The 14951-nt window shown below is 29.7% G+C and overlaps 3 protein-coding genes and 1 pseudogene across 3 annotated transcripts; 1 reads left to right on the forward strand and 3 right to left on the reverse strand.

Annotated features, from left to right (window-relative positions):
- Nucleotides 1-4791: 4791 nt before the first annotated feature.
- On the reverse strand, nt 4792-5907 carry LOC119615730. Its single transcript, XM_037971733.1, has one exon. It carries the CDS (start codon nt 5733-5735, stop codon nt 4860-4862), a length of 876 nt encoding a protein of 291 aa, XP_037827661.1. The 5' UTR covers nt 5736-5907; the 3' UTR covers nt 4792-4859.
- Nucleotides 5908-6026: 119 nt separating this feature from the next.
- Nucleotides 6027-7524, forward strand: LOC119615731 (S-methyl-5'-thioadenosine phosphorylase). Its single transcript, XM_037971734.1, has 3 exons — nt 6027-6263; nt 6332-7111; nt 7182-7524. Exons 1-3 carry the CDS (start codon nt 6213-6215, stop codon nt 7218-7220), a joined length of 870 nt encoding a protein of 289 aa, XP_037827662.1. The 5' UTR covers nt 6027-6212; the 3' UTR covers nt 7221-7524.
- Nucleotides 7441-9184, reverse strand: LOC119615729 (actin-like protein 6B). The gene is made up of 3 exons (XM_037971732.1): nt 8894-9184; nt 7983-8825; nt 7441-7880 (listed from the first exon to the last, which is right to left on the reverse strand). The coding sequence occupies exons 1-3, from the start codon at nt 9093-9095 to the stop codon at nt 7645-7647; spliced, it is 1281 nt and encodes a 426-aa protein (XP_037827660.1). The 5' UTR covers nt 9096-9184; the 3' UTR covers nt 7441-7644.
- Nucleotides 9185-10038: 854 nt separating this feature from the next.
- LOC119615732 lies at nt 10039-11569 on the reverse strand (annotated as a pseudogene).
- Nucleotides 11570-14951: the final 3382 nt, after the last annotated feature.

Consider the following 14951-nt stretch of genomic DNA (forward strand, 5'->3'; position numbering starts at 1 on the left):
TTAGAACCTTATTATAATTGTTTCTTTTCGTTTATTATTTAGTTAACATGATTTATTTTATTTTCAATACAACTTAAGTTTTAATTAACATTCTTTTTTAGCTTATAATTAAATAGTTATCTTTCACTTGCTCTTTTCTCTCTCTCTCTCACTCTCTTTCTAACTATTTCTATTGTACAATATTATAAATAAAAATAAATATTAAGAAACCAATAGCGAAAAAAGTAAAAATTAAAAAAAAAAAAAATAAACACAAATAACAAATAATGAAAAAAAATGTAAATTGTTATGTATTAAAGCAGGAACGGTAGTTAATCTGGGGGGAGGTACAACAAATAAATACTCAAACTTTAACAAAAGTTAAAATTGTATTAAAAACTTAAAACAATTGATCGGCTAGAGTACCTATAAATGTGGCTAAATTCATGGCTGAACCTTCTTTAAATTTAAGGCCCACTGTTTTTCCATAGGCTTGTATAAATATGGCGCGTACAGCATTTAAACGTTGTTTACGTCTGCAAGAGAGAGAGAGAGAGAGAAAAATTAAAATAATATAAAATAGTTCCCTAAAAAAATTATTGAGAACAAAGTTTTCTATAGAAGATTGTTTGAGAATAAAGTGTTCTATAGAAAAATGGTCGTTGATAAGGTTTCTAAAAAAAACTGATCGTTGATTTAGTTTTTTTAAGAAAAGTTATCGTTGATAAAGTTTTTTATAGAAAACTGATCGATGATAAAAGTTTTCTACAGAAAACTGATCAAAGATAAAAGTTTTCTATAGAAAAAGGTTCGATGAAAAATTTTCTATAGTAAACTGATCAATGAAATAGTTTTCTATAGAAAACAGATCACTGATAAAGTTTGTCTATAAAACTGATCGAATAAAGTTTTCTATAGAAAACTGATCGATGATTAAGTTTTCTATAGAAAACTGATCGATGATTAAAGTTTTCTATAGAAAACTGATCGATGATTAAAGTTTTCTATAGAAAACTGATCGATGATTAAAGTTTTCTATAGAAGACTGATAGATGATAAAAGTTTTCTATAGAAGATCTGATAGATGAAAAGTTTTCTATAGAAAACAGATCGATGATAAAAGTTTTCTATAGAAACTGATCGATGATAAAAGTTTTCTATAGAAACTATCGATGATAAAAGTTTCTATAGAAACTGATAATGATAAAAGTTTTCTATAGAACTGATCTTGATAAAAGTTTCTATAGAAAACTGATCTTATGATAAAATTTTCTATGAAACGATCATGATAAAGTTTCTATAGAAAACTGATCATGATAAAGTTTTCTATAGAAAACTTTTATCATCGATCAGTTTTCTATAGAAAACTGATCGATGATAAAAGTTTTCTATAGAAAACATTTATCATCGATCAGTTTTCTATAGAAAAATTTATCATCGACCAGTTTTCTATAGAAAACATTTATCATCGATCAGTTTTCTATAGAAAACTTTTATCATCGATCAGTTTTCTATAGAAAACTTTTATCATCGATCAGTCTTCCATAGAAAACTTTTATCATAGATCAGTTTTCTATAGAAAACTTTTATCATAGATCAGTTTTCTATAGAAAACTTTTATCATTAATCAGTTTTCTATAGAAAACTTTTATCATTGATCAGTCTTCTATAGAAAACTTTTATCATTGATCAGTCTTCTATAAAAAACTTTTATCATCGATAAGTTTTCTATAGAAAACTTTTATCATCGATCAGTTTTCTATAGAAAACTTTTATCATCGATCTGTTTTCTATAGAAAACTTTTATCATCTATCAGTCTTCTATAGAAAACTTTTATCATCTATCAGTCTTCTATAGAAAACTTTAATCATCGATCAGTTTTCTATAGAAAACTTTAATCATCGATCAGTTTTCTATAGAAAACTTTAATCATCGATCAGTTTTCTATAGAAAACTTTAATCATCGATCAGTTTTCTATAGAAAACTTTATTATCGATCAGTTTTCTATAGACAACTTTATCAGTGATCTGTTTTCTATAGAAAACTATTTCATTGATCAGTTTACTATAGAAAATTTTATCATCGAACCTTTTTCTATAGAAAACTTTTATCTTTGATCAGTTTTCTGTAGAAAACTTTTATCATCGATCAGTTTTCTATAAAAAACTTTATCAACGATAACTTTTCTTAAAAAAACTAAATCAACGATCAGTTTTTTTTAGAAAACCTTATCAACGACCATTTTTCTATAGAACACTTTATTCTCAAACAATCTTCTATAGAAAACTTTGTTCTCAATAATTTTTTTAGGGAACTATTTTTATATTATTTTAATTTTTCTCTCTCTCTCTCTCTCTTTGCAGACGTAAACAACGTTTAAATGCTGTACGCGCCATATTTATACAAGCCTATGGAAAAACAGTGGGCCTTAAATTTAAAGAAGGTTCAGCCATGAATTTAGCCACATTTATAGGTACTCTAGCCGATCAATTGTTTTAAGTTTTTAATACAATTTTAACTTTTGTTAAAGTTTGAGTATTTATTTGTTGTACCTCCCCCCAGATTAACTACCGTTCCTGCTTTAATACATAACAATTTACATTTTTTTTCATTATTTGTTATTTGTGTTTATTTTTTTTTTTTTTAATTTTTACTTTTTTTCGCTATTGGTTTCTTAATATTTATTTTTATTTATAATATTGTACAATAGAAATAGTTAGAAAGAGAGTGAGAGAGAGAGAGAAAAGAGAGCAAGTGAAAGATAACTATTTAATTATAAGCTAAAAAAGAATGTTAATTAAAAACTTAAGTTGTATTGAAAATAAAAATAAATCATGTTAACTAAATAATAAACGAAAAGAAACAATTATAATAAGGTTCTAAATGGCGTTATGTAGCATGAAACATGAATTCTGGAATTATTTTTTTTAAAATACTCCAGATTTTGTTTATAAATATTTTGAGTGTTCACCAGTTTTTAGAGGAAGGTGTTTCGTTTAAATAATTCAAATATTTTAAAAGCCATTACTGCTATAGATTTAAAAATATTTCATGTTTAAAGAATTTCTAGTAGTTGCTGAATTGGTCACAGTTTGCAAATTTGTTTTTCATCCATTTTTATCTTTTAATTTATTCTTTTTTATAATTTTCTGCCCTACAGGAGTAATTTTGTCATTTTTAAGTTCTTTTTTAGTTTCAAAGTTAAATAAACATATTTTTATAATTGTTCAAGAGCAAGAAGAAAATTTTAATATAAAAAGAGCTTTACTTTTTTTAATAGTTTTACAAAAGTTTTCAGATAAATTGTTTAAAATGAATTATTCAAGCAGAATATTAAATAAACATTTTTTTATACAAATATTTCTAAAAGAAAAATTTAAGATTTTTAATTTAAAAAAAAAACATTTTTTTTTTTTGTAAAACTACTATTTAATTTAAATAAAATTTAAAAATAAAAACAAATTTTAAAGGAATATTTACTTTTTGTCAATTAGATCTCGAACAGCTATTAGGAAACGTTATGTTAATCTTTATAGAATAAATTCAAAGTATAGATTAACATGAGAACTTCTTTGTCGATCAATTTTGTATTGAATAGTTCTTCATCGATCAGTTTTTTTTTTTTTGGAATCTTCTTCACAGATCACTTTTCTTTGGAAAACAACTTCAACGTTCAGTTTCTTTAGAAAACTTACTTATTGATAAGGTTTCTGGAAAACTTCTTCATCGATTAGTTTTCTTTAGAAAAGTTTTACATCGATCAGTTTCCTATGAATGACTTCATCATTGAAGAGTTATCTCTCTAACACCTTTAAAACTTTATCAATACAGTTTTCTCTAGTAAACTTTTTCATAGATCAGTTTTCTTTACAAGATTTCTTCATCAATCAGTTTTTTTTACAAAATTTCTTCATCCATCTTTAAAAAAAACTTCTTCATTAGTAATTTTTTATAAAATTTTCACTAATCACGTCATTATCGGTAAATTTTTCTTCATCGATCAGATTTCTTTATAAAACTTCTTCATTGATCAGTTTTATTTAAAAAAAACTTCTTCATTGATCAGTTTTATTGAAAAAAAAACTTCTTCATCGATCAGTTTATATCGATAAAGTTTTCTGCATGATGTAATAAGTGCATCCTGGTTTTCTGTATAAAGCTTCCTCATTTATCAGTTTTCTTTACGAAAGTTGTACGTCGATCAGTATTTTCAGAAAACTTCTACATTGATCAGTTTCTTTTGGAATACTTCATCATTGATCAGTTTTATCTGGAAAACTTTTACATCGTCCAATTTTCTATATAAAACGTCTACATCGATCAGTATTCTTTTAAATAACTTCTTCATTGATCAAGTTTCTATGGAATACTTCTTCATCGATCAATTTTATATGGAGTACCTTATTGATCAGCCATCGATCTGTTTTAGAAAACTTCTTCATCGATCAGTTTTCTTAACAAAACTTCTTCATCGATCGGTTTACAAAACTTCTTCATCTATTAGTTTTCTTTACAAAAAGTTCATCGATCAGTTTTTATTGAGAAAACTTCATCATTGTTCCATTTACTCTTGAAAATATCTTCATCGATCAGTTTTCCTTAGAAAACTTCTTCAAAAGAGATAATTATTCATTGCTAGATCAAGATATAATTTTGACTAACAAGAGACAACCACTATGTTTACAATTTACCTAGCATGACGCTAGAGTTCACACTCATGCCTAGAAACGGCCTAGGCTAATAATAAATAAACATTATCTTCTTTAGCAGGTTTCAACTTCAGCATTAGTAACAAATAATAACAAAACCCTTATTTTTAATTCTCTTTATTCTATTTATTAACTTAAATCTAAAACGATGCCCCAATATTATAGATAACTAAATTCCAAAAATTTCCAATGATTCCATATTCGATAGTTCTTTTTTGGCATCCTTACTTTTATGCTTTTCAATTTTTATCATCTTTGCCAGAGGTAAATAATCCTCAACATTTATACGTTCAAGTCTAACATGACAGGGTTTAATAAATTTATGGGCATCTTTTAGAGGTACCCAGCCACGAGTTTTCGTTGACTTGGTATAATCTCTCATACTGTGTTGGTTGATATTATTTGGATAGAATATTTTTTCCTGATGATTAACGGAGGTAAGCAGTACTTGTTTAAAACCAATATCATTTAGAAAATCATCAGCTTCCTCATTTACCTCGCGCCAAGTTGCTGCATCCAATTTTGTCGCTTGTTTACCCTCTAATTCAGCGGTGAGTATTAGATCTAAAATATCTCTTTCTAAAGCTAATCTTTTGTCCATGGTTAGTTTGGAAATGCCACAAATATTTTGTAGTAGCAAGTTTTGTGGCATTGTACTGGGTTTGGGTGTGGTACTACAACTTTGATCATCTAATTCAGTACTGATTTTCACCACCGAGTTTCTAAGAGATTTTGGTATGGCTTCCAGATCATAGGCTTTACTAAGACATTGTATTAGAGGTTTCAAAACCTCCCACCTATTCATGAGATCACCGGTGGAAAATGCCGCATTAGGATCATTAGCATAGGAACGATTAAAGGCAGCATTAATATTTTTCCAAGCCCATACCGAATAGTCAGCATCATTGTAGGCTCTCACTCGTGGATTATAGAGAAAGGGATATTTTTGTATCAGGTCCAAGAGTTTGCCATCGTTGAGTACCGTCTTGCCCTGAGCATTAACATTAGATATGTTAAGGACTTGTATACTGCGATCACCCACCATTTGTTTATTATTAGTTATTATAGAAAGGATTTTCTAATTTTTGTAAATAATTCTGCTTTGTTTACTCTTTTTTTTATCACACACTCACTAGAAAATGATAACACGTTAAATTTATCAAGTTGAATTTTATCAAAACGAATTCAGAGTATTTTTTATGTATAGAATTTGACAGCTTCTGTTTTTTATATATTAAGTTTGACAGCTTCATTGACCAAAAAAAAAACAATCAGCTGTTTAAGCACCAGCTTTTATCAATTTATTTTGTGACTTAGGTTGCCATATTGCTACTTGTTTATTTACATTAAATATGGCAACATTACGTAAAGGTTATCATCAAATCACGAACTACAATTATTTCATTGGCCCCAGATGATACCGATACAGCCCTTTCATTAAATTTTGGAATTCATTGAGTTTACAGTTCTTGTATTTCCGGCAAGAGATAAGTGTGTTTGAGAAGACAATAGACTAAAGAAAATGTTGCACATTGAATGTAAAGATTCCAATTTGGATCCAGTACCCATTAAGGTAGGAAATATTTGCTGTACTTAGTATATAATAGTGAAATGATTAATGGCATATTTTTGCTATAATAGATTGGTATTATTGGCGGTTCTGGCCTAGATGATCCTGATATTTTGGAACAACGCAAGGAAACCGTGGTTACTACACCCTATGGTAGTCCTTCTGATGCTTTAATTGAAGGTGAAATCAATGGTGTAAAGTGTGTGTTATTGGCTCGTCATGGCCGTAAACACAACATCATGCCTACCAATGTCAACTATAGAGCCAATATTTGGGCTTTACGTCAAGTGGGCTGCACACATTTGATTGTTTCTACGGCATGCGGTTCATTGCGTGAAGAAATTAAACCCGGCAACTTGGTGGTGCCTAACGATTTTATAGATCGTACTACGAAAAGAGCACAAACATTCTACGATGGTGCCGACACCAGTCCCCAAGGTGTCTGTCATTTGCCTATGTATCCGGCTTTCAGTGAAAGATGTAGACAAATTCTAGTGGCCAGTGCCAAAGAGTTAGGTATTGATGTACACGATAAGGCTTGCATTGTCACCATTGAGGGACCACGTTTTTCTTCACGTTCCGAAAGCAACATGTTTAGACAATGGGGTGGTGATTTAATCAATATGACCACCTGTCCCGAAGTGGTTTTAGCCAAAGAAGCTGGTTTGCTTTATGGTTCAGTGGCTATTGCTACCGATTATGACTGCTGGCGTATGGGTTGTGAAGGTGTTAATGTTCAAGATGTTTTAAAGACATTTGCCGAAAACGTTGCCAAAGTTAAACAGATCTTAGTGAAAGCTGTGGCCAATATAGCCAAAGAAGATTGGACAGAGGCTGTATTAGATGCTAAGGTATGTTTATCTCCAAACTTTTTAAAGCTTATTTGTGGTAAAACCTTTTTCTTTTTATTTCTCCTTACAGCAATGTGTTTGCAACAATACCATGTCCGCTAAAATGTGACGATTTTTAAAACTTTGCCAGGAAATAACCGAAGAATCTTTACAGCACAAGAAGCCCCTAAAACGCTGCAATAAATGGGCTTTTATTTCACCATATAGTGAATTAAAACCTAAAATTCACTCCATTTCCATATTATATGAATTAGCAGTTAACGAAACAGCAACATCAGCAAAAACTCAAAATAAACCCAAATCCAATATAGAAATTAAACATATGAACGTTTAATTTTCAAGTATTCACGAAATGCATTTAATTTTTCAATTTCTAATAAACCAAATAAAAATTAAATGTCCTTTCAACTCAATTACCTGTTTGATTTAGTTGTGATTGTTTTAATGATCTGTAGTCTTCAACTTAAAGTTATTTGTATTTTAATTTTTGTTTGCATAAAAGATTTGTTGTTTTTGTTAATTTTACGATTAATTTAGGGACATTTACGTTCTACTTGACTTTTGCCAGATTCTTCATACTCTTGCGAAGATATCCACATTTGTTGGAATGTGCCAATTGATGCTAGTATTGAGCCACCTATCCAAGCACCAAATCGTCTTTCTACACTGCCATTGGCCGAAATCATTTTCAGTCGTGTATTGGAGGGAGCACGTAATTGTAGATCACGATTTAATCTTTCAGGAAAACCTTGAAGCAATGTATTGCCACCTATAAATACGAATAAAGTTATGATTAAAAGTTTACACACACGGAGGCACATGATAAGATGTACTAAGATGTATTGTAAATATATTAACACAACCAAATTACCTGTTACCACCACCGAACCGTATAATGATAGACGCACATCAGCATCACACATGCCCACACTAGTCGAAGCCAACTGGCCAGCACCCAAAGGAGCATGATCGAATAAACTTTCCGCCAACTTAAAACGTTCTGAACCGAACTCCTGATGATAACCATTAGGAAATTCATAATGTACCATGGGTATCTGAGAGGCGACTCTCTCGTCAAAGGGATTTTCCAAAACTTGCAATATATTCATTTGGAAATCTTGTAACAAAGATTTCATCATATAATTTTGCCAAGATTGTGTGAGATTTTCGGGCAGTTTACGTGTGGTAAAACGTGGTGTATCACGTTCCTTAACCACATCTTTGGAAGCAATATTATAGGCTGGGGTCAAGTCAATGCCAGCCTTTTCTAAATGTTGACGACACTGCATGGATAAATAATCACCGCCGAGAGGTGATTTCACCACAGCCTGTGACAAAACATAACCTTCATGCACGGGTACTGCTGAGGTATGGGTTGCTCCACTGTCCACCACCAAAGCGGTGGCTCGACCACTAGCAAAAGCCGCCAATACGGCATTTTTTACCAAAAAGAAAGCGGGCACATTATATTTTTCAAACATTAACTCTGTCAGCTTTTCACGATTGTTGCGCACATTCCATGAGGCTTCCGAAAATAAGACCGGATGATATTCCGGTTCAGACTGTATGACTTTGGCATAGGCATAGTCAATTACCTTTTCGAATAGATCCCAATTGTCAATCATGCCATCTTTCATATATGTTTGAATTTCCATATTGGAACGTGGAACATTTATGTAGGTGGTGTCTACATAGTATTTGTGGGTATCAGCATCTGATGAAAAGTGGAATCTTTTATTAAAATTATCCATTCATCTTTTTAAAAACCTAAAAATAACTTACTGTTTTGTGTTATATTATTATCTGTTTTGGTTTCCAAGTCCATATTAGTATCGGGAGACTGAGGTCCCACTCCCACAACCGAGGGAATTTCAGCTTTTGGTGTATCCTCTTGAGCATAGCCTACTCTAAGCGAATGATGACCTGGATCGAAGACTAGTGCACCAATTTCGTCACCACCATATAACATATTACCAGCACTCATGATTTAACAACTTTTTTTCACAAAATTTCGCATAAATTTATAAATTAATAAAAAATGAAATGTTTTTCTTGCAAACGCCGCTTGATTTTACAGGGTGTTGCAAAGTGTCTTTATTTTTGTCTAAACACAGAGTGGTATTTTATTGGGTATGTTCAGTGCGGATATAAAATAGAATGTAACAGGGTTGTAGTTCAAAGTTAGTATAAATCAAAACCGTTAATAAATATATCAATATAATCAAGAGGTTGTTTGTTTCTTTTTCAAAACTAAACTATTGAACCGATTTAAAAACTTATTGACTGTGAACACTCACTGACATTGTATAAAAAAACCTAAAATCGGCTATAGATCCTGAGAAAAACATGAAAATCCGTGATTATTTATGTTTTCCATCAAAAAATAGAATTTATATGAAAATCGTAAAATCTGCTATAGATTATTAGTTAACGTTTCAATTGATTAATAATAAATTTATACTAAAAATTAATTAAATTTTTTATGAAAAAATGTAAAATCCGTTGTACATTCATAAATATCGCTCCCACTGAGAAATCAGTGAAAATCTGACAACAATCATCATTTTCCCGCCAAAAATCGATTTTTATATGAAATATATATAAAATCGGCTGTATATCCTTAAATAACGCTACAATTGAGATAACAGCCATGATATCATTGATTAACAATAATTTTCTATTAAAAATTTGTTTATGAAAAATTTAAAATCGGTTGTACATTCACAAATATCGGTCTCACTGAGAAATCAGTGAAAATCTGAGATCAATCATATTCCACCAAAAATTGATTTTTACATGAAATATCTAAAATCAGCTGTATATCCATAAATAACGCTCCAATTGAGATAACAGTCATGATCTGTGATCAATCCCACTAAAAATTGATTTTTATATGAAAAATCTAAAATCGACGAAAAAATCTGTAATCACTTTAATTTTTCATCAAAAATGTTTTTAAATTTTGAAACATCTAGGTTACAAATAAAACTCTTTTTCTTGTTTAGCTTAAATTTATATTTCATCAGAATCATTAATGTCCAAGCGCTCATTAAGTGCTTTAATTTCATCGTTTAAATATTGATGGGATACTATTAAAGCAATTATTGTAGTCATTAAACCTTGAAGCTGAAAGTAAATAAAGTGATAAAAATAAATATTTTTTAAGTTAATTATAAAACATTTACGCTTAGAACTTACTATTAAAAAATTCCATGTATTAAATTCCACTAAACCAAAAAGTTTTAATTTAAAGTCTTTCGACAAAATACGCTTAATGTGTTTTAAAATTGTTCTGATTTCAACAGCAAATGGTTTATTTCCATATATACGCCCTACGATCATATTGTAGAGATTTTGTTTCTGTAAAATCATTAAATATTAATTAAAAACTTGTAATAAACATATTAAACACTAAATTTTTGAAAAATATAAAATTAATTTAGAATAAATCTATGGAAAACTATCTATTAACGATCCCCTTAAAATTTACTTACCGCTCGATTAAAACTCCAGCTCGTTATTAATAAAATCGCATAATCCATTAGAATACAAACAAATATGGCGGCATTGGCAACATAAAAAATACGACGATTACGATCTGTAAACAAAACTTTCCAAAAGTTTTCAAAATACACATGACCATAAGTGCCGGCCAAGAAACAATTAAAATTTAAACCCAACAAAACACCCAGTTGACGCTGTAAAGTGCCATCAAACACTTTCAGAAAATCCGCTATACAATCCAAGCGCTGCGAAAGTTTCCCATAAAATCCGTGCATGTTAGTATTCCCAGAATTTTGATTAAAAACTGGATTAACAATTTCCACTACTACAACTGCAGATTTGCTTTCCGCAACAATCTCGATATCTTGTTCTTTTAACATTTTACTTATATCAAACATTTCCCCTTTAATACACCACAAGCCTAAGGTATAAAGGCGCAAACAACTGGCCAAAGTAAAATGTGGTATAAATAAAGCCATACCTATCATTATATGATCCAAAGGTGGTAGTTCAAATTTTAGCTCTATTGCTATATATAACCAAATGTTAAGCCCACCATTAACGTAGAGAAAAACATTAAATAGACAATAGCTTCCGAAAGATCAAAGGAATTTTGACGTTTTAAAGTTTCCCTGCAAATTTGTATTAAACCATTGGAAATTTTATTTAAATTCTTCCATTCCAGCACACAAAATATGAAGGCTTTAAGTCCTAGTAACACTTGCAAACGTACTAAATCCTTTAAAATACTGACATATCCAATAACATTTTAGCATGCCCGAATTTTCGAAATGATGGCAGAAACAGATGATATATATAAGGATTAGTATTAGGAAATATAAAATTCCACATATTGTTAGGCGATAATGTAAGATTTTCGATCGTACCAACGTATTTGGTAACCCGTTAGAAATAATACCCACTCGTTACGCGTATTATGCGTTCCAGATTCATGGCGAAAGTTTTAAATTGAACTGAATTCAAAAAAGTCTACTAGCTACTTAAGTACATGTTTAGTAATGAATATTCTATTGATTGATATCTGCTCATTGTCTGTGAAGTTTATGATTTAATAGACTTTTAAGTGCTATCAGTAATTAAATGAATTATAGAATTTATGGAGCTACATATTTAAATTTAAAAACTTATCAATCTATTTATCTATCTATCTATCTATCTATCTATCTATCTATCTATCTATCTATCTATCTATCTATCTATCTATCTATCTATCTATCTATCTATCTATCTATCTATCTATCTATCTATCTATCTATCTACTCTCTATGCTTCTATCTATCTATCTAATCTATCTATCATCTATCTACTATCTCTATCTATCTATCTATCTATCTAGCTAATCTATCTATCTATCTATCTATCTATACTATCTATCTATCTACATATCTATCTATCTACATATCTATCTATCATATCTATCTATCTATCTATCTATCTATCTATCTATCTATCTATCTATCTATCTATCTATCTATCTATCTATCTATCTATCTATCTATCTATCTATCTTCTATCTATCTATCTATCTATCTATCTATCTATCTATCTATCTCTATCTACTATCTATCTCTATCTACATATCTATCTATCTACATATCTATCTATCTATCTATCTATCTATCTATCTATCTATCTATCTATCTATCTATCTATCTATCTATCTACATATCTATCTATCTATCTATCTATCTACATATCTATCTATCTATCTATCTATCTATCTATCTATCTATCTATCTATCTATCTATCTATCTATCTATCTATCTCTATCTATCTATCTATCTATCTATCTATCTATCTATCTATCTACATATCTATCTATCTACATATCTATCTATCTACATATCTATCTATCTATCTATCTATCTATCTATCTATCTATCTATCTATCTATCTATCTATCTATCTATCTATCTATCTATCTATCTATCTATCTATCTATCTATCTATCTATCTATCTATCTATCTATCTAATCTATCGCGCTACTTACAAATGTTTTACGAACCTTATGTCCAAGGTATATTTATTTTATAAGGTAGTGTTAAGGGCGAATTCAAAAAAACTTGGGCGAATCGAAATACAACACTGTACAGTATTTGTTTTTGTTTAGGCGAATTCTGGTGTAGGCACAATGTCAAAAACAGCTGATTTATAATATGAGGCGAATTTGTAAAAATTAAAAAAAAAGTTGTTTGTAAATAAAGATTTTTTGAAATATAATAAATTGTTAAATTCTTCGTAAGTAGCCAAAGAATTTGTCCAGCGTTTAGAAAGTTGTTTAATGATTTTCCCTATTAGGAACACTCTTCGGTCTAGACAAGAAAATGCTAAAATAACGTTTGTCGGCTGATCAGTGGAAGGCTTGTTTGCAGCAGAAGGACACAAAGGCTCAACAATTATTTATGGATATAATTATTTTAAATAATTGCCTTTTCAAGTTTTTAGTGAATCTTAAACTACATAGAACTAAAACAGAATGGAATATATATCGTCAGTATATTATTGTTTTGCTCTCCTTTTTTGAATGTCTTTGGGCACATTAAAAAATGTCCCACCTCCAGCCTCCACTTTCTTCCCACATATTTTGCAACAACGCATTGTTTTTTTTTTAATTTCACAATAATAACACTTTATCACTCACCATGTTTTCACAATTTGATTATAAATTTAGTTTTTACTTTTAAAAGCACACTTTTAAATGTCAAAATTAAAAATATAAACACACTTTGACATTTTGCATACATTAACCAAACCGTAAACAAAGTTTGACATTAAAACTCTACTCTACAACCGCGGCCGCGGCGAAAAAACATGAAGTGAGCAAAAAATAGTCAGCTGTTTTGTTAACACTACCCAAGGTATATTTATTTATAAGGTAGTGTTAACAAAACAAGCTGACTATTTTTTGTCCTCACATTCATGTTTTTTCGCCGCGGTGTAGAGTTAATGTCAAACTTTGTTTACGTTTGGTTAATGTATGCCAATGTCAAAGTTTGGTTTATATTTTAATTTGACATTTAAAAGTGTGCTTTTAAAAGTAAACTAAATTTATAATCAAATTGTGAAAAATTGTGAGTGATAAAAGTGTTATTATTGTGAAATTAAAAAAAAAACAATGCGTTGTTGCAAAATATGTGGGAAGAAAGTGGAGGCTGGAGGTGGGACATTTTTTAATGTGCCCAAAGACATTCAAAAAAGAGAGCAAAACAATAATATACTGACGATATATATTCCATTCTGTTTTAGTTCTATGTAGTTTAAGATTTCACTAAAAACTTGAAAAGGCAATTATTTAAAATAATTATATCCATAAATAATTGTTGAGCCTTTGTGTCCTTCTGCTGCAAACAAGCCTTCCACTGATCAGCCGACAAACGTTATTTTAGCATTTTCTTGTCTAGACCGAAGAGTGTTCCTAATAGGGAAAATCATTAAACAACTTTCTAAACGCTGGACAAATTCTTTGGCTACTTACGAAGAATTTTAACAATTTTTTATATTTCAAAAAATCTTTTATTTACAAACAACTTTTTTTTTTAATTTTTACAAATTCGCCTCATATTATAAATCAGCTGTTTTTGACATTGTGCCTACACCAGAATTCGCCTAAACAAAAACAAATACTGTACAGTGTTGTATTTCGATTCGCCCAAGTTTTTTTGAATTCGCCCTTAACACTACCTTATAAAATAAATATACCTTGAACACTACCTTATAAAATAAATATACCTTGCTTATGTCTTTAGCAGCCTCTTCGCCGTGTTAACATTCTACAATGAATGTGCTCTGAAATAGAAGAAGGAAAATTTATGGAAAATATTTCAAAGAAAAATTATAAACATAAACAAAAACGAAAAAAAAAAATACAAAATAATAATAATTAAAAACACTTATTTAAATGGATACCAATGTAATTATAATAAATGAAGTTAAAAAACATGATTGTCTCTACAACAAACAATCAGAATCATATAAAGACTTTGTTTACAAGAATTCTTTGTGGAGTAAAATTGGCAGTGGTCTTGGATTACCGGGTACGTAATGCCAGGACATACATACCAAGACAATATTCTTCTATTTTTCTATGCTTACAGCTGAAAAAGTCAAGAAAAAATTTCGGAATTTACGTGATGCCTACACGAAGTACAAAAATTTGTGGAGAAACCAGAGAGTGATATCTTACGCAAACCTTATAAATATGCTCAACATCTAACTTTTTTAGATGAACTAAACACAGCAGAATTGTAAGTTATAAATCAAAGAATAATAAGAAGTTGGACTATGACATTGTTTTACAACAATAACATTTCCTT

Source organism: Lucilia sericata, unplaced genomic scaffold (assembly GCF_015586225.1).
Source record: "Lucilia sericata isolate MDLA Ls3-8-SP2 unplaced genomic scaffold, ASM1558622v1 Contig007455F_arrow, whole genome shotgun sequence".
Classification (NCBI taxonomy): domain Eukaryota; kingdom Metazoa; phylum Arthropoda; class Insecta; order Diptera; family Calliphoridae; genus Lucilia; species Lucilia sericata.

Coding starts and splice junctions, on each gene's coding strand:
- LOC119615730 (XM_037971733.1), bottom strand. CDS start 5,735: ATGGTGGGTGATCGCAGTATACAAGTCCTTAACATATCTAATGTTAAT.
- LOC119615731 (XM_037971734.1), top strand. CDS start 6,213: ATGTTGCACATTGAATGTAAAGATTCCAATTTGGATCCAGTACCCATT. Junction 6,264..6,331: donor TGGATCCAGTACCCATTAAG/GTAGGAAATATT, acceptor TTGCTATAATAG/ATTGGTATTATTGGCGGTTC. Junction 7,112..7,181: donor AGGCTGTATTAGATGCTAAG/GTATGTTTATCT, acceptor TTCTCCTTACAG/CAATGTGTTTGCAACAATAC.
- LOC119615729 (XM_037971732.1), bottom strand. CDS start 9,095: ATGAGTGCTGGTAATATGTTATATGGTGGTGACGAAATTGGTGCACTA. Junction 8,826..8,893: donor TAATAATATAACACAAAACA/GTAAGTTATTTT, acceptor ACTTTTCATCAG/ATGCTGATACCCACAAATAC. Junction 7,881..7,982: donor CGGTTCGGTGGTGGTAACAG/GTAATTTGGTTG, acceptor TCGTATTTATAG/GTGGCAATACATTGCTTCAA.